Source organism: Lepidochelys kempii, chromosome 6 (assembly GCF_965140285.1).
Source record: "Lepidochelys kempii isolate rLepKem1 chromosome 6, rLepKem1.hap1, whole genome shotgun sequence".
Lineage (NCBI taxonomy): Eukaryota > Metazoa > Chordata > Testudines > Cheloniidae > Lepidochelys > Lepidochelys kempii.
In genome coordinates this window covers 66,760,051-66,786,111 of record NC_136385.1, presented here as the reverse complement: position 1 = coordinate 66,786,111, position 26,061 = coordinate 66,760,051, and the positions used below count along the sequence as shown (strand labels likewise).

The following is a 26,061-nucleotide window of genomic DNA, read 5'->3' as shown; positions in this document are numbered from 1 at the left end:
ACCTATTCATGATGACTACAGCATCTCCTTTGTCAGCCTTTTTTATTATAATGTCAGAGTTGTTTCTGAGGCTGTGGATGGCATTGTGTTCTGCATGGCTGAGGTTATGGGGCAAGTGTTGCTGCTTTTCCACAATTTCAACTCGTGCACGTCAATGGAAGCACTTTATGTAGAAGTCCAGTCTGTTGTTTCGCTCTTCAGGAGGAGTCCACGCAGAATCCTTCTTTTTGTAGTGTTGGTAGGAAGCTTCCTGTGTGTTAGTGTGCTGTTCAGTGGCTTGTTGGAAATATTCCTTGAGTCGGAGACTTCGAAAGTAGGATTCTAGGTGAGTGAAGAATAGGATGGAAAATAATCCTGATATTTTGCCATTATATAGATTGATGGTTTCAGGGCTTGGGAGCTGTGCTCCAGCTCCAGGCAAAAACCTGTAGCTCCCCTGCTCTGGAGCTGCTCTGAGGGCTCCACTCCAAAGCCCTGGATGGTATGCCCTCACCCTGAAAACTTTGTTCAGTTTTGGTCAGCACATCTCAAAAAAGCTAAGATAAAGTAGAAATGGAAGAGGATCAGAGAAAGGCAACAGCAATTCTTAGCCCCACAGCAGGGCTTCTGCCTGAGGAGATACTAAAGTATACAATTTAATCCTTTCTACAGTGGAGACAAAGAGGTGACCTGATAGAGATACAGTATGTAAACAATGATGTAAAGAAGGTAAATCGGGGGCTTCTAATTACCCCCTTTTCCTTAATGCAACAACAAGGGGAAATTTCAAATAAAAGGCAATACATTTAACACTAATAATCATGGCTCTTATCCCTGGGGATGCCTTTTTGTTGGTTGGGGAGTGGGGGTCTCCTACTATATCTCTTTCCTAGCCTTCACCCCTTTAAGTTTTTCTCCCCGTGTAGATACTCCAGCGCACCTCTCTCTTGTTTTCCATGGCTTTCCAAAGCAGGAAGAGAGTGGTGAAGATATGGTCCTTGTTAGTTTCACAGCTGCTCAAGGAGTTCTAAATGGCATCAGTGAAGCTGAACAGAACCTTATTATCTTCACACTTATACTGTTTGGGAAGCTAGGAGCAGCAGCGGCACTGGATCTGTGTGCATAGTCAGGAAGATACCAGCTGTGAACTGTCTTTGCAACCAAAAAGAATAGATGCTTTAATTTCTTCAGAAGTTGTTGGTACATAGCATTGGCCTACTGTAAGGAAAACTTGGAGTGTTGCTTCCTGTGCTATACTTGCTCTGTTGATAAAAAGAGGTCTTCAGTCATGAGGACTGTCAGGCCTTTCATCAGCACTAAATTCACTTAAAAATACATTAAAACTATCTTGAAATGCACCTCATTTGTCTTTCATTTTACAACTTGAAGTTTATCTGCCACTCTTTCTGCAGATCTGAGTGTTAGAGACAGTTGGTTTTATTTATATAATATAATTTTGAATAAAGACGTTTGTATATTTACCCATTTTCAGGGTGAATTTATAATTTTGATCTGCTTTGAGTCAGGTTTTCTTCTTTAGGTGATCTTTAAAGCCTCAAATGATCAGCCTCTGAGAGTAACATGTTCATCAGAGGCCTCAGTCACATTTTCCTAGCAGGAAAGGGTGTTTTCTTTCCAACACCAGCTGGACTGTAGAGTGCAAATTAACAAATCAATGGAATGAACAGGGACAGATCTCTTCTCCCACCCCCCAAGATAAATCAGTGAATCTCATTTTCTTTAATTCTACAAACTTGACATGCGGTGATACCAGTGCCTGGCATAAGGCAACATGTGCCTAGGAAAGTGGTGTAACCTGGCATGAAACCGCTTTTAACAGCTTGAATGCCAGAGGGTGTAGAGTCCTGAAGCACTAAGATGGTAACATCTGTTGGAATGAACTCTGCTGACCTTGCAGATATAACTTGCTATTGTGAGGAAGGAGGTTGTACCCACATGTGGTGTACTTATTTTTATTTCCTGCTGTATCCATTATCTCTCCCTTTCCTTTTGCAGAAAGGTACAGGGGGAGTAACTCTTTCATTACCACCTGCAGGTTATCATGCAGTCCTGTATGACACTTGGCTCTCCGTTAGAGGAAGGGTCCTAGCTTTCAGTGTTGTTTCTTATTCCACAGACAACTCTGTCTGCCTGAATAGGGATGTCTGTCAGTGTCCCATTCCTCCTGTGACACTTTCAGATGATACTGTGCCAGCAAGGTTCTTTGGCACCACTGCCAATGGAGTTGGCACCATACACTCTTCTGAGACACTGAGCATGTAAGATTACTTCTCCAGTGCAATAACACATTTAAAGGTGACTGGAAATGCTTTTCCTTCAGACAAATTGTTTTTCCAAATTATTAAGAAAATACATACTCAGACTTAAAAATTACAAATAAATAACATGTTTTAAAATTAATGTTGCAAATCACCTCCCCCTACGCTCAAGAGTCAAGTTAAGGGTTCTTCATTTGTCTGCTACAGCCAATGACTTTCTAAGCACCTAAAGCTGTGTAAGGAATATAAATGTTGAGCTTCTTATGATTCTTCTTGCTCTTCCATCAGATATTGTAAGAGGAAAAACAGGAACCTGAGGCTCAGAACTTGAGTCATAGTGGGTAGACCTTTTTAAAAGAATAAATGGACACAAATCAGATGTCAAGAATTATAACATTCATAAACCAGTTGGAGAACACTTCAATCTCTCTGGTCACTCGATTTCTGATCTCAAAGTGACTATCCTTCAACAAAAAAACTTCGAAAACAGTCCCCGTCCCCCCCGTCCCGTTCCTCAGACGTTCTTGTTAAACCCTGGACTTGTGCTGGAAATGGCCCACCTTGATTATCATACACATTGTAAGGAGAGTGATCACTTCAGATAAGCTATTAGCAGCAGGAGAGTGGGGTGGGGGGAGAGAAAACCTTTTGTAGTGATAAACACCCATTTTTTCATGGTCTGTGTGTATAAAAACATCTTCTGTATTTTTCACAGTATGCGTCCGATGAAGTGAGCTGTAGCTCACGAAAGCTTATGCTCAAATACATTGCTATTTTAGTCTTCTTAAAACAATTTCTCCCAACCACTGATTCTTATGCTGTCACTGGTATGTGTCTGTGGCTATTATTTCAAGCACTGCTCCTCTAATCGAATGATGAGATGAGTTTGTGTATTGGGTCCCTGCTGCACCACCGCTTATAAACTCTTATTCAGCTGCATCCTTTCTGGAGTATGGCACTGCTCCATGTGAGATCATCCTTTGAAACAGCCTGTGGTATGCTGGAAGCTCGTATGTGCGCACCTGAATGGTCTGCTGTGGCTGGTACGGCTTTGGTCTTAGTCTGGTAAACTAGTACGGCTGCTGGAATTAGCTGACCTACAGTGTCTTTCCTTAGTCCTTCAGTGGGTTGATTTAGGTCTAGGGCATATGTGTGAGAGTTTCCAAATGAATGCCTTCCCCAAAAAAAGCAATGTTCTTTGATTCTGTGAATAAAACCCCAACTTCATTTTGAATAGATTGTGTATGTGTGAATTTAGTGATGGTAGAATGTGTAGACTGACAGTCATGTAGACTGAAGTCCTCTGTTTATCTTCAGAAAAGATAGACCAGCATGCCACTGCTCATGTTGTATCTCTCCCCCCCCCCCCCCGCCAATTTCCTCTGTTCTGCCCTGCAATATGTCTGAGTCCTCATCAGGTGGAACCACAGAGAGGGGCAGGAGGTTAGTTCTGTTTCCATGGCTCATTAAGTTTTTATCCCTGTCCTAATACTAACAACTGGGGGACAGTTAATTGCAACAATGATGGTGGCTTCTTTGTGTTTTTAATGTAGCTATTAGTCTAAAGGTAACTGAAGTTATACCAACGTCTTTTCATGCTCAGAGACCACCAACAAGTGATCAGATGGAAAGAGCCTTGGTCACAGTAAATCTTAGCTGGATTTGCACCTATGATCCATGGGTGGCAGTAGCTACTAATGCTACTAGGATTACCTTTTTTTAAGAAAGGGGTAGTGTTGTTTGTAACAGTAAGCTGGGCTTGACCACCACAGCATATTTGTTCTCCAAACAGCTGCAGCTGCTGAGTGAAATTCCCTTGTCACCTGACCAGTCCAAGCACTGTGTATAATGCAAAATGACAACAGTCTGGTTGAAAAAGCCCATTTTTGCTAATGCTCACGCAGGAAACAGCAACCCATATGTTCCTTTCTGTGTTCTGAGATTGGTTTCTACTAAATGCCTTTTCTGCATTCTCCCATGCATTAAGAAACGGACATTTTAATAAATGAGATTTTTTTTTTTTTTGCCAAAAAAAATACCGGGCTGTCTAAAGAGTGTGACAAAACAGAGCTTTACAATGTGGCTTCCAGCCATTCGCATCTTAAATGTTGTCAGGCGTCACCAGTATGATGCTCTGCTCTGTTCAATGATAAGTCAGCTGTGTGTGTGCGTGTGTTCCCTCTGTGTGCTGACCCGTCTCTGCGCGGATAGCTGGCACAGCAGAACCCAAGAGAAACCCCGAGGACCACAGACTCCAATAAGGTACGAAGATGCCAGGCCAGGTTTATTGCCAAATGAAACACAGTCTCTAGCTCCCCGGATCAGATGTCTACAGTTCTGCTAGTATATATGTGCTCCCTGACAATGGACCAGCTCAGTCAGTGGTGGGATTCTCCACTGCCACTTATGCCAGACAAAGACATCCACTCGGGTGCATTCCTATACACAGGTACAAACAAGTTACACATCACTCCTGACCTATTGCAGTACAACCGCTTTACGTGCTGCCTCTCTCCTTCTCTTGTGTGAGGAGAGTCTCACTCCCAATCCACTTCTCTGTCCCATTTCTCTTCACACTTGGATTTTGCACACAAAGTTTGACTGGGTCACCTCATATATATCTTGTATTTCCTTTACTACTGCTACTTGCCTGCGTTAATGGTGTGGCATGTTTTAATCTATAGTGACTAAATGTTACCATCTGGAGGCTGGAGTTGGGAGTCTCAGTAAATTTCCCATTTAGACAACTTTCATGGTACAAAACCACCACTACAGCCGGCACTAATTGTTAATTATTAGCAGTCACAACATAGGGACCAATGATTTGAAATGTCCATGGAGACTAAACTATCGCCTTGCCCTAGAGGTGTGTCCCTCCAGTTCCGAGTTAAACCAGATAGCTGTTTTGGTGGGATGGAAGCTTGCAGTGCTGCTGCCCAAGCTGCACCTGTTTAGTGGATAAATAAAGGGCTTCATTCTCCAGGGCTGTCCAGCCGGCACCTCTCTCCAGCACTGAACTGCGCGCACACAACAGTTTTTAAAAAAGAAAACCCCCAAAACCTTTTAACTCTGATCACTGCAAACCAAAAAGAAAATATTTCATATGACTTCCAGTTTGCAGTTGCACAATGCATAGCTGGAGGCTTTGGCAGCAGCTGTCTTAGGGAAGAGGCTTGAAAATTATCATATTATCGCTCCAGTAATATATTTCATAACATTTTCCTTCTTTCTTTTCACCAGTGCATGATCTGAGTTGCCAGCATTGAATATTGTGATGTGATTAATTTAGGGATTTATGACAAAGGGAATGTAATTTTGTAAGTTGGCTTTCACAATCGGTGCTGCAACAAGAATGAGTTTCTTTAACAATGGGGATTCTATAATATAGCAAATTGCTAGGCGACGCCAGACAAATTGCCTCTTGTTATTTTGCTAACCTAAGAGACTAAAGGTGGCTGCTTTAGATTGTTCAGGATAACTCAGGGAAGTGCAGTAAGTCAGGGAGTTCTCACGCCATCACAGGCCATCAGTGAATAGCTCAATTTTAATTGGTGACAAGCACTAGCATCCTCCATCTGAAATACAGCCTTAATAATCAGCCCGATGCCATCCATAACTGTTTGCATAACACAGTTCTCAACGGAGGAGTGAATGGGTAGATTTAAAAAAAAACCCCACGAAACCTAAGGAGAACTTAATGTCAAGTTTTTTTGCATAAAACACTTTTATTGAGGTTGCTGAATTTGTGTGACATGGTACTTTTATGTCACATTCTATCTTTTATTCTACTTTGCAACATGTTAGTCTTCTGTTCATGCATGATTATGTTAAAATGATGAGTTATTTTATATGTAATCATCGATACATACAGGAATAATCCAGTTTGGAACGTTTAAGAGGGTATTTATGGTAGCAGTGCTACTAGTATGCAAAGTACTGTATAAATGATAAATATTACTTTTTATTTTTAAAGCTGACCTTTTAAATGTTAAAATAAATAAAAATCACCATTAAATCCGTATGCTGAATGCTTCAAAATAACTAGTTAGAGGGACATTTCAGCATGTAATGAATTCAGAACCTTTTTTACTTCTTCTCTTGCACAGTCTATAAAGTGTAAAATATTAATTGCTTTCTCCCATTAAAAATAATACAAGTTTATCTGAGCTTTTCCAAATTGATTCTGTTCTCCAGCTGGGCTGTCCACAGCATAGGGTATGCTGGGTCATCTGATTAAATGCGAGGCAGTAATTTACAGGTTACTAGAATTGGGCTGAGTAAAAGTTTGTTTTATTCAGGGTGGATAAAAATCAATGGATTTAAAAAAAAAAATCAAAACTGTTTTTTTGATCAAATGGTTTTTTCCTCAAAAAGCATTTCAAGATGATATTAAGATATCTCATCATGGAATAGGGATTATAAATTCTAATTCTATAGTCTGAGACAATATATTCATGTAATGTTTAAGAAAAGTTTTGTAAATGCGTTCCAATAGTTCATGGATTGGGGGCCCAATCTTATGGGGTTCCAGGGGCTTCTGTATAGATTCTTTAGGTTAATCTTTCTATCTACCCAATGGGGCTCAGTCTATACAATACCATCAGAGATGCTTAGTTTTGCAGTTCTCAGACTCTGGATTTGTGTGTCCAGAGATAACATGCTTGTTAACAGCAAAAATGTTTTAAAATAAATAATATATAGAGGTGAGAAATAACAGACCTCACCCCTATTGTCCCTCTGCAAATTTGTGTACACAGAGTCAATCCCTTACCTCTCTCTAAAAGTGCAAAGTTTCAAAAAGTTGAATGAATAGAAGATTGTTGGGGGTGAAATAGATGTGGAGAAGGAGAAGAAGTCTGGAGATAAATGTGAGAAGGAAGGGACAGGCAGTAGAAACAAAAGTGAAACTTTGAGCAGCATATTCCAGAAGTCTTAAGGTTAGGGTTAGGTTAGGGTTACCTGTGGGTTAGGGTTAGGTTAGGGAAGACAGGCATGCTTGCAGAATGCAAGCAGTGCAACAAAGAAATGCAAGGCCTGGTTGCCCGTATGAAACAACATCATGAGAAGTGTTCCTTCTCAGGAGGAAGCTGCGTTGAAGATGATGAAAAGAACATGTCTGAACGTGCAGGATCTTCAGGTTGGTAAACTTTTTTAATTTCATACTTCTTTCTTAAGGACTAGCTGTCTTCCTTCTGGACTATTCTTGAATTCTCATGTTTGAACAAAAAAATATAGTTGTTACTCTAGAGTACTATTATTTTAGATGCAGTTGTGATAAAAAATAAATAGCTAAATTAGGCAGATCTTCCTTTTACAATTTCACCTTTAAAGTAGTGCTGAGTGTCAGTGAATGCAGTGAGTAATACTAAATGAGCAGTATGATGACAATAATTAAATAACTGCATTGACTTACTTTGTTTAGGAGAATCCATCCTCAACATACAGGATTTGAAGACTATCCACCTTCAAGATCACCATCATTTTCTATAGTTTCAGAGTTATCTGCCAATGATAGTGTTTCGGTCACATCATATATGTCACATAGCCACAGTATATCACTTGGAGCAAAAAGGAAAAAAAACTCCATCATCCAGAAACAACCATAGATAAGTTTGTGATAAAAGCCAGCAGATTACAAAAAGAGGTAAAAAAAGATGAAAAAATTGCCCGGTTTCTTTGTGCAACAAACTCTCTCCTTTCTGTGTGATTGAGAACCCACACTTCATTAACATGGTTCAGTCATTTAAGACCAGGATACAGTTCACCCAACAGAGCAGATGTCGCAGGCAAATTGCTGGATAAAGTGTATGAAAGAGAAATTGAGCAGTGCGCAAAAGGTCTAGCGGGTGAAATTGTTAACCTGAGTCTTGATGGGTGGAGCAGTGTCCACAATGATCCCATTGTATGTGCTTGTGTGACAACAGAAGAAGGGAATGTCTTCCTTAGAGAAACAATTGATACATCAGGAAATGCACACACAGCAGAATACTTACAAGAAGTAGCAGTAAAAGCTATAACAAACTGTGGAAAATAAATTCAAATGGTCACAGACAATGCTGCGGATGTATCCAAGATGAGAAGAAATTATTTAGAAGGGAGTTCCAAGTTAATAACATACGGTTGCTGTGCTCATTTGATGCACCTCCTAGCCAAAGACTTCAGTGTTCCAGAAATAAAGGCTAATGTTGTTGAAATTGCAAAATACTTCCGTAACAACCACTTTGCAGCAGCTGCTCTGAAAAAAGTGGGGGAACCAAGCTAACTCTCCCACAAGATGTGTGATGGAACTCAGTAGTGGACTGTTTTGAGCACTATATCAAGAACCGGCTTAATCTGATGAGTTTGTGAACAAAATCATGAAAAAATAGATGACACTCTCAAAGCCAAAGTTCTCAACAGTGGGCTTAAGAGAAATGTTGAACACATGCTAAGTACCCTGAAGCCTCTTTCTGTAGCCTTGAACAAAATGCAGGGAAATAGCAGTTTTATTGCCGACGCTGTTGAAGTTTGGAAGGAACTGAGTGAAATCTTAAAAAGAGAAACATTCAATGACAGAGTTAAATTACAAGCATTAAGAACACGAATGGGACAAGCACTATCTCCAGCTCATTTTCTTGCAAATATTCTCAGTGCTCAGTACCAGCGTCAAACCTTAACTGCTGAAGAAGAGGAGTTGGTATGACATGGACATCCAGCAATCATCCCTCCATGATGCCAACTGTAATAAACTTCAGAGCTAAGGGTGAACCATTCAAGAAATATATGTTTGCTAATGATGATTTAAAGAAAGTCACACCAGTGAACTGGTGGAAGTCACGCAAGCACTTGGATTCAGAGACTATTGAAGTGATAATCTCACTTTTAACAGCAGTAGCTCCTTCTGCCAGTGTAGAAAGAATATTTTCTTCCTTTGGACTAATTCATTCCAAACTGAGAAACTGTTTGGGACCTGAAGAAGCAGGAAAGCTTATTTTTCTTTTCCAGATTATGAACAAACAGGAAAATGAAGGTGAAGATGACTGAGTTTGCTGCAGAAGTCAGTATTTTAAGTTTTTCATGTTGACCTAGCTGACATAGTCTATTTAATTTTTGAAAAATTTTGAAATTTTTGAAAAAAATATTTCATTTAACTATTTTAGTTTAAAACCATTTTAAGAAGAACAAACCTGATTTTAAAAAACTTGAATGTTTAAATTCAAAAATTCATATGCTTGTTTTGTTAAAATATTATGTTTGCTGTTGAAGAAAAAATCCAGAATAAATAACGTTTTAGTTAAATAAAACAATTTAAATGTCCGTCTGGTCACGTTCTCCTCCTAATACAGCATGGCAAGAAAATCCTCCAAATATTAATGATTAACCTGTTGAATTGGAGATAGTTCACCTCCCAATGACTTCATAAATATCTGCTTCATTTACCAAAGGTAAATGAAATAACCAGTCAATCCATTCATTTTCTGATATAGCTGTAAAACTAATCTGAAAAATTTTCAAAATAAATCTGTTTAAAAATGTATAGTGTGTACCTTCTAAAAATGAAACCTACATCTATCTCTGAGTTGTGAAGAATATGTATTAAGGTTATAACAACCAACAAGAATGCACTTTTTTATGTAGAAATCCATGATTAAATCGAATCTTCCTGACTAGTGATTTAAATCATGATTTAAATACTAGTGATTTAAATCAAATCCACCCTGGTTTTAATTTTCAGTATGTACTTAATTACTGCTCCTCCTTCAGGTGCTTGGCATTATATACATAATTGTAACACTGGTAAGAATTATTAACCTCTATTATTAGTGGTGGTAGGAAATATTTATATTATTGCACACCCAATGGTCCCTGTTAGGGAAGGTGCTATTTCTGATTTGGAAATCAGAAAACAGAACCAAGCAGTCTGGTTTCACTGTCCAAACTGTTTTACTTTTTGCTCTTCACACAGAATTTAAACATTCCTTAGATTTCATAATATAACGGTGGTGTCAGTAAAATTAGGGCAGGTAAAGGTTTGGAACTGTATTCTAAGCAACAGAGTAATTTAGTCACACCAGCTGAGTCATGGCCTCTCTCTCCACTGCAGAGACTACTGGCTGGTGGTTGTTTTGTGGTCTGAACAAACAAGTAATGTGTATAAGTCTGAAACCACCAATCTATTTTGCTTCGAACCTCAAGTTAGGCCTATTATTTTATTATTTTATTTATTTAATACTGTAGTGCTCAGTGCTGTACAATATGTGGAGGAAGACAGCATCTTGGTGTTATAATCTAAATTAGGTAGTACAGTTCAGATACTGAATTTTAAGAAAAATAGATAATCTAATCACCAGCCCCCTTTTGTATATCTGTGTGTATGTAGCATTTTTGTTTATCATGTACTGTATATAGCTGAAAGTATGCTGGGTAGTATATAGTAAATGGTCTCTGCCAAACAAGTAACCGGTCAAAATCAATACAGAACAAGACAAGACCGAACATACACATGTGGTATGACTATTGTTTCATTAAATCTTGAGCGTTTTTCCATGCTTATGGCACACACAAAGGGTGATTATTAAATCTTATTATATACAATGTTTTGATGCAGCAAAGTAAGAGTGTGCATTGTCATTTCCTTTTGGTTAAAGAGTGGCTTTACAAACCACAGTATATTGACCATTCTCAATTTAGTAGGGCTTGGCTTATGAGGAACAGGCTAACTGTAAGTCCTTTTCTTAATGTGAATAAGACACAAAGTGAACATGCGTTATATAGTATAATTTTATGAGTGTTCGTTGCTGGACAAACTAATGCTTAATGGACCTAACAAGACTAATTATTGCTTTCTGACTGGATTGACAACTGGGTACCAGATACTTTTCTAGTGCAGCTGCTTCGGCCCTGCATTCTTCATACTGTATGGTTCCAGCTGGTAAACTATTGTGTGTGATAGCAATAAACTTCTTGAAACCACTCTTGTGGTCTGTTCATTGGAGCTTTAAGAATGTGAGGTAAATCATTGGGCTGTTAATTAACACAGTAGTCATTACCCATGAAAGAGGACTGGTTTCAAAGGAGATTCTTCTTTTAATGAGAATAAATGCTGTGACTCAAACCAGTTTGTTTAGTTATTTCCTCATCCTGTGAGATGCTCAGTGCTTCATGCAATCGGACTCAGGTCATCAAATACATTGATTCTTCTTGTTAATCACCAGTGCCATATTTAGGGAAATCTTAAAGCCACTTTTAATCAGCATGTTGGGTTTTTTTGTTTTTTTCCTTCTCCTATCTTATTACCAAAATATTTGTTAGTGAGCAGAAGCTTTTCCCATACAAATCCCTGCTTTCTGCAGTATGTGTGTTTTGTTGATCCAGCATCTGTGACGACAACATCATCACTTCCTTGAATGGTGGAATCAGAAATCTGGCCCCCAGTTTGGTTCATAATGGTTCAGGTTGTTAGCTACTGAAAGTTATTTGCTACCACTTGATGGTTTTTTGATTCGCTTTTTGAAATGAGTTGTAGTTCTGGGTCCAGTTCCTATCAGGTAGGTGTCCATATCACAAAAGCCACTGCTACATGTGGCTCTAATTGTCATGTACATTCACAGCTTTATCCAAAAGATCAAGACAGAATGAGAATGTGCAGACTTAACTCCTTCTAGAGCTCATTGCCACTTGCCAAGGGGTGCTCATTTCTATGGCTATCTAGAAGGCGTCAGTTTCCAGTGCTACCAATCTGTCACTTTTGGGCTTCTGAGGGGAGGTTCTACCTGTTGCTGTTTCTGTTGTGGGGCAGCCCGACCTCTTCCAGTGGAAAATCAATTTGGCCAGCACCTTTCAGGAGGAATAAACTGTGAAGAAAAGTCAGTTTTTTTTAAAAAACAGAACAAATACTGCATCATTGAAATAATCTGTCAGGGGTAATGTGCTAGTTAGGAAGGGCACACACAGTTTTTCTTCTGGGGTCCTCAGAACATCCCCCTCCCATTGCCTTCCTCAGACATGTCTCTCTTTGAAGCCTGTTGCCCTCCCTTTCTGTATGTCAGCCAGTAGGCCTTGCCAGAGAACAGCAGAAGGAGCATGTCAGGCCAGAGCAAGAGTCAGAGCTCTGTTCTTCCATGTGGCAGCTGGATTACTTAGCCAGCCCTTAATGCTGTTCTTGATCTTTAGGTTTGTCTGAGCATGGCAGGGCTGTCTAAAGGTTAAAATAGATGTTTATGCTTTGTGACGTGTCTCTGCCTGTCAGAAGAACAAATCATTTCATAATTTTCTTCATGCTGACATGAGACTCTGCCTTGTCTATTTTTTCCTTTATTCTTCCTTTTCATAAGCTTCAGGGGTGTGGAGGGAACTCCAACAAAATAAATGGAACAATAATGAAGATACAGGTGCAGTGGGTTTGATTTCTTCAGTGACATAATAAAGGTCAATAGGCCCATTGTTCCAATCTTGCTGGTTTGTTCCAGAAACTTAATTGGGTCCTTTTTATGCCCAGGCATGAGAATAAGCCAACTGGGCATTGTTACTTCCCTGTTGTTGGTATGAAAATAGTGAGAACAAATCCGGTAGCAGTGTCCTCTACTGCTGACAAATCAAGGAGCCATTTGAAAAAAATTATTTATGAAGATTGTAAAGGTGAGAGATGGGGAGGGAACAGGCACTGAGAAAATATGAGTTCCCCCTACACTCCTTTATGCATAAATTAGAAACTTGGTGAGATCCATAGACAGGCTATTATGGATGAAAGCTCTGATGCCCCCTGCTTATCAGGTGATGCACCTCTTTGAGTCTTTTTTCTGCCTTGGGAAGAATGTGAGGCCTCATGACACTTGCAATGGGTGAAAGTCAATGTTCTCTTGTAGTAGTCCAGAGTGTTTTATACTATGCTGTCTCTAAGTGCTTTTTCTTTGTTTAATATTTCAGCTCCTGATTATTGGTGGGTCCTTTGGTCTCCGTGAGTTCACTCAAATCCGTTATGATGCTCAAAAACTCCACAGCAAGGTAAGTTAAGTTGTTTGTTGGTTTTTCAAATCTAGAGAGCACCAAAAAAATAGCAAGGACTGGAAAAATAGTATGATTTGGTATTTGTAGCGTTCCTAGCATAGTGTGGCCCTCATCCATGGTTGGGGCTCCATGGGAGGCACGCCACAAAACAAATAATGATGATAATGAAACTTTCCAGCTTTTCCGGGTGGCAGGTTGGAGAGCAAAAGTAAGATGAGTGGTGCTACATCTTGCATGGCGAAGCAGAAGCCCCTCTGACTGATTAAAGAGGGGCAGTGATGAATTACAGTGAAGGCAGGTGATTTTGCCAGAAGGATGATGGTTACGATGGCTCTGTTTAGACCAGAAAAATAGGTGGTGTTTTAAAAGTTGCTAGCTAACATGTTTTTAAATACCACTTAGTGCCTAGGATAGACAGGATGTTACTCCCTAAAAAATGGTGTTAAATGGTCCTGGTCAACCCAAGGTGGCAGTGAGGCAGAGTAGGAGGAGCCTAGGGTTGACCAAGACCAGCTAACACACTTTTTAAAAGCATTAAACCATCTCTCATGTTATAAGTGGTGTTTAAAATTTGGTGTTAATCAACATGTATTAGTTAACACATTTTAAAATGTCACTTATTTTCCCAATTTAGACATACCCACTGAGGGTTGCTCTAGTGTCCCTGAGGGAGATAGAGGGCCCTTCCCCTCCCAGTCTTCCCGCATATCTGAAACTTGTACTAAAGGTATGGGGGAAGGAGGGAGGAGGGGAAAGAATCTTTCCTGTAATGTAACTGAAAACCCATAACTGGGGGGAAGTAAATGCTCAATAATAGTAAGATATTAGTTATGGAATCTTTCACTGAGTACTGCAGAAAGTGGTGCTGGTGATTCACTGAGTGGCACTCTCACTTCTGAATCATTACTGAATCAATGCCTCAGTTTGTGGCTGTGACTGGGTCCCCGGAGTACAACCTGAACTATGTGACTGCTGAGCCCTTCAAACCCACCAGCCTGGGCTGCCTCTCACACTGTGATGTTGATGTCAAGTTACAAACCTCTGATAGGCACTGCACTTACACAGACATCCAGAGGCAGGGACACACCCAACTGTGTTACATGAATGATCTTCCAGCCACTCATGAACCGTCAATAGTGAGGCTCTAGGCAGTTCCCCCCAGCTTTGCACCCCAGAACTGTATTGTCTTGCACTGGTCAGAAGCCTGGCCAGTATAAGTTAATTATGTAGTTCGCCACTCTCTCAATGTGCAATGGACTCTCACTAGCCTTTGTAAACTGAGCTGAGATTTCCCAAGCACTTCAACCAAAACACACTATTTTAGGTAAAATATAAAACAGGTTTATTAACTACAGAAAGATAGATTTTAAGTGATTATTAGTAGGCATAGAGATCAGAGTTGGCTACTTAAGAAACAAAAATAAATTCATAGTCCAAAAAGAAAAGGAGTACTCGTGGCACCTTAGAGACTAACCAATTTATTTGAGCATGAGCTTTCGTGAGCTACAGCTCACTTCATCGGATGCATAGTCCAGGTTCCTCAAATTAAGCAGGATTTGAATCAAGCAGTGTCTCACCCTGACAGATGGTACAAGCAGATTACAAATCCTCAATACACAGACTGGACTCCATTTCCAGCCTGGGACCACTCTTCTGCAGTTCATAAAATTTGTCCTCCGGGTATTGCATTGCGAGGGAGGGGGCAGGAGGAGTGGCCAAGTGATTATGTCACTGTCTCTCTCATTTCTTTTCAGCTTGCTGGAAAGATCTTTGCTGTGATGTGAGGTTTCAGAGTAACAGCTGTGTTAGTCTGTATTCGCAAAAAGAAAAGGAGTACTTGTGGCACCTTAGAGACTAACCAATTTATTAGAGCATAAGCTTTCGTGAGCTACAGCTCACTTCATCAGATGCATATCGTGGAAACTGTGATGTGAGTTACTCTCTGAAAATTCTCTAGGATAGTGGATTCTTTTCTTGATGAGCCATTAATGCTGTATGACTATTGATGGCTACTCCTTTGTAACTGAAAGGATGGTTGTGGGTGTTCCCACCTCACAACGTATTTCAGTTACACAGACAGTAATGCTTCATAATTTCACATACAATGATAGTACATACAATCCAACAGGATATTCAACAGATCAAGACTTTTTGAATGGTAGCTCACAATATATACTTTATACAAAACATATCATACTCATATCACCATGGTGAATATGGTGGTTCCAGAGTGCTACTTTGAGGTAGAGAGTGTCATAGTGGTGCACAGTCATTCTGCTGCTGACTTTCCAATGAAATGTAGAAATGAGCTTTTAACCCTTTGTAATCATTAAAGATTCCATGGCACTTTTTGTAAAAATCATTGGATTATTTTAAGAGGTGAAGAACAGAACTTGGTGGGTTAATGTAGCTATACAGCACCTTAGCTCCATTCCGATCCTTGGCTGCTCTAGGCCCTGGAAAAGCCCTTGTAACTCAGATGACTCTGGGGTCAAACACAACCTCCCTGGGCTGTCATTTGGGAGGCAGCACCGCTCAGCGTCTCTGCAGCTCTGCATGGTACGGTCCCGCCTCCAACATACCTCGTGTATCAGGTTTTGCAGGGGGTTCTTGAAAGACAGACTTACAGCTGTGCCTGCATTGGAGGGATCCTCTGTCAGTCGGTCCTAAGCTTTTATGGCCTCTCCACACCTCTCTGCCCCTTTTATCAAATACAAAGGGGTCACGGCAGGGGTGAGGATCTCACCATTGTATTCACCTCACTGTCTTCACCAAATGCTGACAGTTAATTTTGGCCTCTGTAATGTCCAATACTAGTTCTCTGGTCCATAAAAAGGTTGGGATAATTAATGTTTGTGATACTCGTTGTCCCCATTTTTCTAATAAGTGAAAGCATCAATGAATCACACAGTAGTACAGGAAGGCTGAGGGGAAGCTTGGACACAGAGGAGTGTCCACCTGAGCTCAGGAATCTGAGAGCGGACAGCTGGATTCTACTGAAATCTGTATTAGTTAAGGCAGATGCATCTCTCTCTTGTGTTTTTTCCCATATAATTTTATTCAGAAGTAGAAGATAGTTACACAGAACAATATAGTTTCTGCAGAGGATTAAAAACACAGATCTAGGACTGGTTATGGACAAACCGGTCCTAACAATGTACTCCATTGGTTTCTGTTTTTATGTCCATAAAAAAATAGTATTAAGAACCATTTTAACTTATAAACTAAGAAAGGAGAAGGGATACAATCTATTGCAACCAATGAAAAAGAAGCAAACCTTTTTTAGAAGGAACAAAAAAATTCAAGAAAAGAAAATTAATTTATATAGTATAAAATCCATTGACAAGCCTAATGATTATAGCATCTGTTTCATTTGTCACTCATTAATTTTGTTTGTATTACAACAGAATAAGCTGTTTTTGTAAAGCATACCTAGAGTGCAAGTCTTCATCAGGAGAGCAAGTTGTGGGTAGGTGACTATTTACAAATGTAAATAAACATAACAAAATTATTAGGACTTTTTTGCAATTTCTCCCCTGGAAGAATAATAAACCTGCACTTGCCTTCCGTATGAAGATCTTAAAACTCTTTAAAAACATTTGAATTAATTAAGCCTTTTGTGTTGTATTTAGATGGAATATGTGGTCCCAAAGAGTCAAAGGTATTAATATGACCCTGTAACTGTCCCACCTTAAACAATTTTAAACAAGGTTTGGGGTTGGGTATACAGAGATCTCAGCCTGCTTAGAACTGTGGCATACACATTAGGAAATTCATGCCAGAGGTTAGAAATTTATTAATTGAAACACCCAAAAAGGCAAGAATCAAAAGGCAAAAAGTCTTACAACTGAAATTGAGTGATTATACAAAAACTATCAGTCCCTCTCTCTTTAGAGGTTAGAGTGGTTAGAATCTCTTCTTCTGTCAAACGTTCCTTGGTGGGGAAGAAAAGATTAATTCTGTTCAGTTTTGATTCAGGTATAATAGTCACTGTCTGACTTTTGACAAGACAGACTAACAGAATGGGGAGAAAAAGATAGGATAGTAATGATCTGAAGATATAGGGTGGTCATGGACAGTTGCTTTGGGCTGGCAGGTGAGTCAACGATATCCGTTGTTCTGCACCTGGCTCACCTTCCTGGTCAGGGACATTGTGGTTGATTGGTCAGATTCTTCTCCTTCACTGGTCCTTCTCAGGCTAAGCAGAGCTGAATGGTGTGTCTCATCTCACCATGCTGGTGTTATGCAGTGTAACTGATTTCAGGATCAGGTGAAAAGCCGAGAGAGAGAGAGGACAGGAGGAAGAAAGTTGGGGATGTAAAGGGACATACCAGGAAGGGGAATTCAGAGCAGTGTCTCACAGGTATCAGGTTTGGGTCCTTGCTGGTACAGTGATGATGATCAAGCATCCCCAGGGGAGTATCAGGGTTTGGTGTCATAGCAAAATCTTTCTGTCACAACTGTGGTGTTGGTAAAAGGTCCTCCCCCGCCCCCTCCCTCGGACCTCTCTCTAAGGGCTCCAAAAAGATGTGATGGGTGGAATAGCGCATTCTCGCATTATTTTGTCCACCAATTAGGTCTAATGTCCAAAGAGCCAATTTTGTTCCATTGATTTCCAGTCCCCTACTCGTCTTGTTTACCATTCATAATCTTAGCACTGTCCTGGAGTGGTATCAGTAGACCCTCTCTATTTATTTAAATTAATTCAATTTTTTGTCTCCTTCTTAAATCTTTTCTTAAATAATTTTATGTAACAAGTCATTGTAACAATTCACAAACCTTTACTCACTTTTCACCAGTTAGACTCACAACTAAAAGTTGCTCTGCTAGGCCTCAATTACAACAAGGCTCACAATCCCATCCTGAGGTAGGGCAGCATTATTATCTCCATTCTACAGATGCAGAAATTGAGGCTTATAGAAATTAAATAACTTGGCTACGTTCATATAGGGGCTTTGTGACAGCGGTGGGAATAGAATCCAGGAGCTCATTTCTTCCCACCTTTATCTCAGCATGGAGATGCACAAGGCCAGGATACTGTGAATGGGAGCATTGCATACTAAGAGCTGTAATCTCAGTTGGGTCCACTTTTGATTGTATTCACAATGAAGCAGCTACAATCTTCTCCATTTTGTGACAATTGGTACCGCAATTTGGTCTCTTGGCAATTTTCTGATGCAGCCCTTGGTTAGGCATGGTTTGGGCACCTCTGTTGGAGGGTCTCCCTCTCTGAGGCACAGTAAATTTTTAATCTTAAACTGTAGCACCAGGGTAGTCTCTTTATCCTGAATAGGATTTGTCTACCTGTTTTGTTTTGTGTTTTCCAGTGTGACCACCACTGTTGCTGAGCTAACCGGAAGCCAGATCAGAGTGAGGGCTTTCACTCCACAACAGTATTTGGGAGGAGTCTGCAATAGAGCAGCTGGCCTTGGTGCAAGAATAATGCAACTAAGCACCAATTTCTTTTCTACTGTTGTGGTTTAATGAACAGAAGACCCCATTAAAGACATTCCTAAGTTATTAATACCTTTCTAGCTTGTTGTCCGATACCAGGAGTTGGGAAGAAGGTTAGTGTGTGACATTTGTGCATTTGATAACGTATTGCCATGCCAGCTGAAATGATGGGCTGAGCAGTAGTGTCAGTGTGTGTCAGTTCAATGGCTGTTAATGTCCCAACAACAGATGTTATAGCTATTTAGAGTAACTTCTTTGGGTTTCAGAGAGTAGTAAAAGCCCATCCTTTTCCTCAGCAAAAACACATTTTAGAGTGAGCTGAGCCATTTAAATTACCCAGGAACCAGATAACTAGATTACTCACATTATGTCAGTACCCTGAACATTCCAATTTGTTTATTTACCATGAGCCATATGTTGAGGTCCATAATCCTGCAAACTCCAACTGAAACCAATGGGAGTTATGCTTGAGTAAGGACTTGAGGATTTGGCCTCCAGAACCGAAAACTTCCATTGACACACACACAATTTTTTGCAATAAAAACCCAGCTGGCATTTAAATTGAACTCCTGTTAGGTTGCCTAATCATTCCCTCTTCTGGGAAGATTAGAAGCAAAGCAAAATTACTAATAGAAAAATACATATCTTTATGCAGAAGTCCTATAGAATTTAATGGAGATGAAAGCAATAGCTTTGTATAGAAATTACTCTTAAAAACCCTATAGACTTTGATAGAAAATGAGATCCTTTCTAGATCATTTTTATTCCAACCAATATATTCAGTTCAATAGTGAAACTTACTCCTGCTATATAATTCTGAATCCTTTAAAAACTTTATAGAGAAAAATTATTCTTCTCTATTAAATTCCAGAAAACTTTTCTGTAAGAACAGGAATTTGAACCTGAATCATTTTTAATAGATGGGTACTGTAGACATCCAAACCATGACATACATTCTCTGAAGATCAAATTTTTGGACATCGAAACAGGAGACATAGGAGTATCTTTCACAGCTGTCCTGTTGGCCATTTAGTTACTACACTGTGCTGTGGGAGATCCAGCTGTGATTCCAAATGCCCCATTCTATTCTATATAGGTTTTTATACCATGTACATCACCATTGTAGCTGAGCACCTTCCAATAGTGCATCAAGCAATGTTTTTACTCATCTGTCACATGTGTGTTCTATGTGGTTCCACTGGTTATTGCCCCTGTAAAGGTCAGCAGCTCTACTGCAACTCCTCCCAATGCTATTGTGGAGTGAAAGCCCTCGCTCTGATCTGGCTTCTCCTTAGCTCAGCAACAGTGGTGGTCATACTGGGGGAAAAAAAAAACCAAGAGGTAAACAAATCCTATTCAGGATAAAGGGACTACCCTGGTGCTACACTTTAGGATTAAAAATTTACTGTGCATCACAGTGGGAGACCTTTCAAAAGGGCAATCTGGAGGGAGTAGTTTGCTGTAGAACTTCACTAGGTGTCAGTAAAGAAACCATTTTTACTTATATACTGTGCAGTGAGCTTTGTAGAGAGTATGGGTTTTTCTCCCCATCAGAATAGCAGGAAAGTGAGCCGGTTTAATAACAGGTCTAATTCCTTTAACACATACTTCTTCAGGAAGGCATTACCATTTTCATGAAGTATGTTTTAGGATGGCAAAAACATTACTTTCTTAACACATCTGTTCTTTTAAAAAAAAATCAACTTCCCCTCCTTTTTAGACCCATGCTTGATCAGGACGGGTTCTTATATCCTACTGAAGTCCATGAGAATTAAGCTTATGCTGAAATTTGAAGCACATGTGTAATTATTTTCTGATTGGGACTTTAGAAGAATAAACTTCAAGGGCTCTAACAGGCATACTCTATTGTCAAGTACCTCTTTTAAATGAGTTCCTTTGCATATCTGCATTGCCTAGCTGCACAAAAGATAATGGGCCAGAACTTCTTGTATGTGGGGTCATTACTTTTGCTGCATTGTCAGTGTAATCTGGTCCCAGCTTCAGTTAGCTGACTCATGGGGGAACCTATCAGTGCAAAGGTGGTCCTCCAGAAGCATAGAGCTAATGTAAAAGGCTCTTATACCACTCCCCTTCTTTGCAGCTCGTGTGGCAGTGCAAAGGGGTGTTGTTGGAGGCATGGGGACGTAGCCAGGGTGCTCCTGCGCCATGCTTATCTTCGGCTGCATTTTTATCTCCTGGGATTGTTTGCTGTCGAAGAAAATTAGAGCAGCCCTTAGGTTTCCCTATAACTTGGCAGAAGGGAACTGGTGCTGTATAGAACGTTAGCATGATTAAGAGAGTGTAAACGTGAAATTTATGCCATATTTGCACCTTCTCCCAATTGCTGACTTGTACTGTGTGCACTTAGGCTTTAGCTCTGAATCTGACACATACATTAAAAAGCAACCTTTTAATAAAAAAATTATGAAAAATGACTCTGGGAGAACAGCGTCCAGGCTAAAAGATGTTTTTTCAAACTGCTAGCCCTGCAAATTCGTGCTGGGATCTGGGGATGGTTTCTTACATATAGTCACTAGTAGTAAAGTTAGTCTTCAGTGACACGTGTTTCTCCATTGCCTTCACAAGGCTTGTGCAAGTGTATCTGATTAACCCTATAATTAGTGCTTAGGAAATCTGTTGATGCACAAAAAGGACTGGAATTTCAGATCACTCTCTCTTACCTGTGTTAGCTCTGTAGGGATAGCGGGAATGCAAACTTTTTTTTTTTGGGGGGGGGGGGGGTCACTAATGAGCAGATATGTCTTTGAAAACACATTTTTACAGACATTTTTCAGAGTGGAACGTTAGGTACCTTTGTATACCCTAAAAAAGATCAAGCGTTTTAACAATAGTAGCCAGATACCAATGATGGGAAAATTAGAAATGCATAAAAACAGATTTTGAAAATATGTCCGACAAAAATTAGCAGCAAAAGGAATTTTGTAGAGAGGTTTGTTAGATTAACAAAGAGTACTTGCAGATAAGATAGCATATGGTACAATCAACATTTAAAGATTTCTGTTTTTAGAAGGAAATATGAATGAATTTTTCATAAATTATACCCCCTTTGTGGAGACAAGGAAAAGAGAGAGTTTTTGAAGCTCTGCCTTATATAACATTTCCTTTCTCTCAGCTGATACCCTAAGGGCATTCAGTTTAAATCCTGCACTTCAGGCTGTTTAAGTGGTTTGTAACAGGACAGGTACAGCATATTAAAGAGGCTTTACAAAGGCACCTTGAAGAATTGTCTTTTAATATTTTAAAGATGGGTGTCTTACTTTTCTCGCTCCCTTTCCCCTACCCGTCACAATTTTATTTTATCTGAGTCATCAAATTCTGCTGCAGCAGAGCTCCAGAGTAAAATCCTACTGCAGGTTGTGCTATTTGTGAACAACACAACAGTCCACTTTTTGGCCTCAAAGGAAAGCAAATGTGCCTGTTTTTTATTTCCTCTAGATTAAAATGAGGGTTAAGAGCATCAACTTCCTTGATGAAAAAGGCAGGCTGAACAACTCTTGTCTTTCTCAAAATGCCTTGTGCTGGAGTATTGTGAAGTTGTGGCGTTCATGGTCAGGTCTGCCTAATTCCTTAGAGAGATCTACACTTGCTTACATGTTTAGAAGGGGATCACTGAAGGGCCAGAAATGCATGAAAAAGTGCACAAAAAGGTGCAGCAAGTTCTTTCCTTTATACCATTGGAGCTACAGAAAAATCAAGGTGTAGCAAAGCTCAGGGGACTTGGCTTTAAAAGCTCCTTTTAGAGAGCTACGTCCTGCTGTTTCTGATCTGGGAAAGATGCTTGGACAGTGCTCGGAATCTGTTAACCTTCAGGGCATGCTGCAAGGCCCACCTTTTCTCCAAGGCATTTGGGGAGTGTTGAAGGTCTTATTTCATGTATTGGAACATATTTATTATACACCGGAAAGAACAGTCCATTGTATTGAAATGTTACTGTGAAATTAAATGTATTGGCTAGGTGCCCAGAGCTTGGGAAGGGGGCCTCTAGTTTGATTTATATAAATCAAATAAATCAATGTGCACCTAGAAATGAAGCAGAATGTGAGGGCCTAGAAAGAATTGATTAATTGCATGAGAACTTTTTTTTTTTTTTTTTTTTTTAAGATGAGGGCTGACAACCCCTGCTATTTCACGATGGCCTATGTATGTGAGAAAATATATACACATTTAACTATTATGCCAAACAGATAGAGGGTGCTCAGGTAGCAGCCAAAACACCGTCCACCTATCCTCTATTTCAGACTCTTAGGGCAAATCTAGCAATAAACTAAGTAGGGGGCAAATAAACACTCTCATTTGTGATCTTCAGCTTAGTATATTTTTTAAAATGGAGAGAAATAAGAAAAATAGCACCCACTAGTTAACTGACCAGGTCACAGTTAGAAGGGTCATAAGTTTTTTATCTTGGAACACGAGTTGATCCCGTCCCCATCTATGGTATTGCTAATCTGGATGCTTATGGCAGGGATTCTCAATTTCTTTCATAATATGGACTGAAATTTAATAAATTGTATCATGAACACTTCCTTTCCCATTTCTGATTGTACAGACCACCTACCTTTCTATTCCTGACCACATAACACCCCTGCAATTACAGCAGATGTTCACATGGAAAAATAATAATAGGGAAGAACTTAATGTATTTTTAGCCTGCCTCAATGCAATTTGACAGCTGGAAATAAGGAGGAGTGCTGACACTACTTGACCAGCAGTTCTTGTCAGATCACCAGTGCTCTATGGCTCACATTTTGAGAACTGCTGCCTTATAGGGTTTTATATGCTATTTTCTGAAACATGAGCTTGGCTGTTGTCAGATATCAGTTGGACTACTGGTCCTTCCTTGTGTGGCAATTTCTGTGTTCCTATGTAGACCTCTTTTTTTTTTTTTTTTTTAAAGAGTTGAGCCTAAACCATAAAGTTCAGATCTGGATCCAGAAGTTTTTGGTAGTTGGAGGTGGTCTGATCTAGGGTGATGAGATGGGCCCATCTCTATATTTTACACATCTGAAATGACAAATATTATAATAAAACCAAAGAGTATTAGAAAGAACTATAGGTAAATGTATTTTACAAAATGTATTTTGTAAATACCTTCTCTGTCCTTTTGCTATATTACTTACACCCTCACCTGCTGTTCCCTTGCCTCCTGGGAAGTAAAATAGCATCTAATTTAGTTGCTTACGTGTAATTATACATTGCACTTTTAAACTCTGGGATTTATCCCTTCTTGCCTGTAGCTTTTAAATCTGCTCATAAACCACAGTTCATTAGCCTGAAGTCAGAGATCCTCGTGAAGAGGTTAGAGTGTATTTTTCCTCCTCTCCTTTTTCAAGAAAGATCCAACCTGGCTGGATCTCTGAAATGAACTGCTGTTTTGCCTTTTATAGGAGTAGAAGTATGATGTGTGAGCTTCAGGAAGCTGTTTTCCCCACTCGTAAGGCTTCAATTGTTGCTACTCTGGATTATTTCAGATAATAAAGTACTTTGGGGGAAACAGAATTCATCTGGTTCCAGTGTACGTGGTCACTCTCTGGGCCGTGCCCTGGTGTTATACATACTCCCAAAGATTGTGTCCCTTCTGCTGGTACTGGAGTGAGCAGGTAAAAAGAACTTGGTTTAAACCTTGTTCAGTAAATCCAACCACAAGAATTTCTCTGCTTACAGAATGAAAGTTGAAATCCTCATATTTTAATAGTTAGTTGTAAATAATTAGTTTTAACACACAAACATCTTCTGCTGACCTTCTGGAAATGTTTTATAGCCCATGAAGTTCTGAAGGTCAAATATTTGGTCAGTGCTTGCCAATCTTTGGATGTAACTGTACCAGTTTACCATATTAAGATCTAGTCAACATTACAGCTACTTATGTTAAAGGGAGCTGGTTCCAGCACAGTTGAACTGAGTTTCATTTTGTAGTGTAGGTGGGCCCTTAACGTTGGTCCCCAAACTGTCCTAAGGCCTAGATCTGCACCAGAGCCCCTAACCGGAAATGATACATATGCGCACACAAATAAATAGTTACAATTACAACTAGAAGAAAGTGAGTTGCTATTGTGAAAATTCATTTTTAAAACTCCAGTTCTAGGCTCATGTTTATAATTGGTGATTGTGATGCTACTCTGAACATTAGGAAAATAAAACCTTCCCTTTCATCCTTTCTGGATGATAAATGGAACTAATGCTGCCGATCTGCTTTGGATTCTTCCACCCAGTGTCAAAAGTCTTTTTTTTTTTTTTTTGGAAAGCTACCTCTTCCCTAGCCCTTGAGGCAGGGCCATCCCTAGGCGGCATAGGGGCGGAAATGACATCACTTCCGGGACCGACTGTGCTGGGGGCAGGTAGGGGAGGATGGGGGAGGCGGTGTCTCCCTAAAAGCCATGCGTGGCCCTGCCCACACTCTGCCCCACCCCATCCCAGGGCCACACTTCGGCAGAGCCACTGGGCTCCAGGGGACTGGTGCCACACCGCTCGCCCTCCTGGGGCTGGGGAGGCTGCGGTGGTGCTGCCAAGCTCTCTCTCCCTGCGCACTCTCCCTCGAGTGGAAGGGGCGGGGACTGAGGGTAGCCTCCCCCAGCCAGCGGTTTACCTGCTGCACATGCAGCGCCAGCCAGTCGCGCCAGCCCATGGGGCCCAGAGTGGTCGCCCAGATTCGCCGTCCCTTAGGGACAGCTCTGCCTTGAGGTAAAGTTAGCTGCATGCACAAATTTCACAGTCATCTCTTTGAGACTGTTTTATTTATTACTAGACTAAAATGAGCCATGATGTTAACTAAGGATCAGCGTAAAGTGTTCAGCTTGGGAGTGTTTTTAGTGGCAGCACAATTAGATTTATACTTGTGCCAAACAACTTCTTGTCACAAACAAACATTTCCTTCGGTTCAAAAGTACATGAAGAGGCCAACGCTCTAGTAGCAGCATGTTGCAGGAGACCCTGGGCCGACAGGGATTGCAAGCAATGAAGTGCTTCACATTGCTCCCAAGTGACACCCTTCCTCCGCCCCCAAAATCTGGCCAATACTTGGAAGGGCATTTATCAGCTGACTCCAGCTGAATAATGGCTGTCTTAAGCTTAAGAGTGGGGTACAGATTTTTAAATGTATATAGATACCTAAAGATGTAGATGTACCCAGTAGGATTTCCAGTGTATCTAGGCACCTAACTCCAACTGATGCTGGGTGCCTGGGCAGTTCTGTAAATCCTGGGTTCCTGTCTGCACTTTTTAAAAATCTGGCCTGGGTTACTGCAGTTGAGTGTTGGGAAAGATAAAATTCAGAAAGAAATGGGAGGGTAAATTGAGGCAGGTTTCTGGGGAAATAACTTGCTCTTTGATGATCAATTTTTTAGGA

At 40.2% G+C, this 26,061-nt stretch overlaps 1 protein-coding gene and 1 long non-coding RNA gene across 3 annotated transcripts in view; both read left to right on the top strand.

The window, feature by feature from the left end:
* The window catches only part of COX16 (cytochrome c oxidase assembly factor COX16), a 53,529-nt gene that overhangs the window by 7,063 nt on the left and 20,405 nt on the right, over positions 1–26,061 (top strand). Inside the window, exons 2-3 of one of the 2 annotated variants that reach the window (XM_073348497.2) lie at positions 13,164–13,241; positions 13,879–13,971. In XM_073348497.2, the coding sequence (XP_073204598.1) occupies positions 13,164–13,241; positions 13,879–13,971 (171 nt within the window). The remainder of the gene's footprint in view (positions 1–13,163; positions 13,242–13,878; positions 13,972–26,061) is intronic. The other variant, XM_073348498.2, reaches the window with a different exon arrangement.
* LOC140912982 (uncharacterized) lies at positions 3,619–12,153 on the top strand. The gene is made up of 2 exons (XR_012159432.2): positions 3,619–7,395; positions 7,681–12,153. It is a non-coding gene; the product is annotated as an uncharacterized LOC140912982 (long non-coding RNA).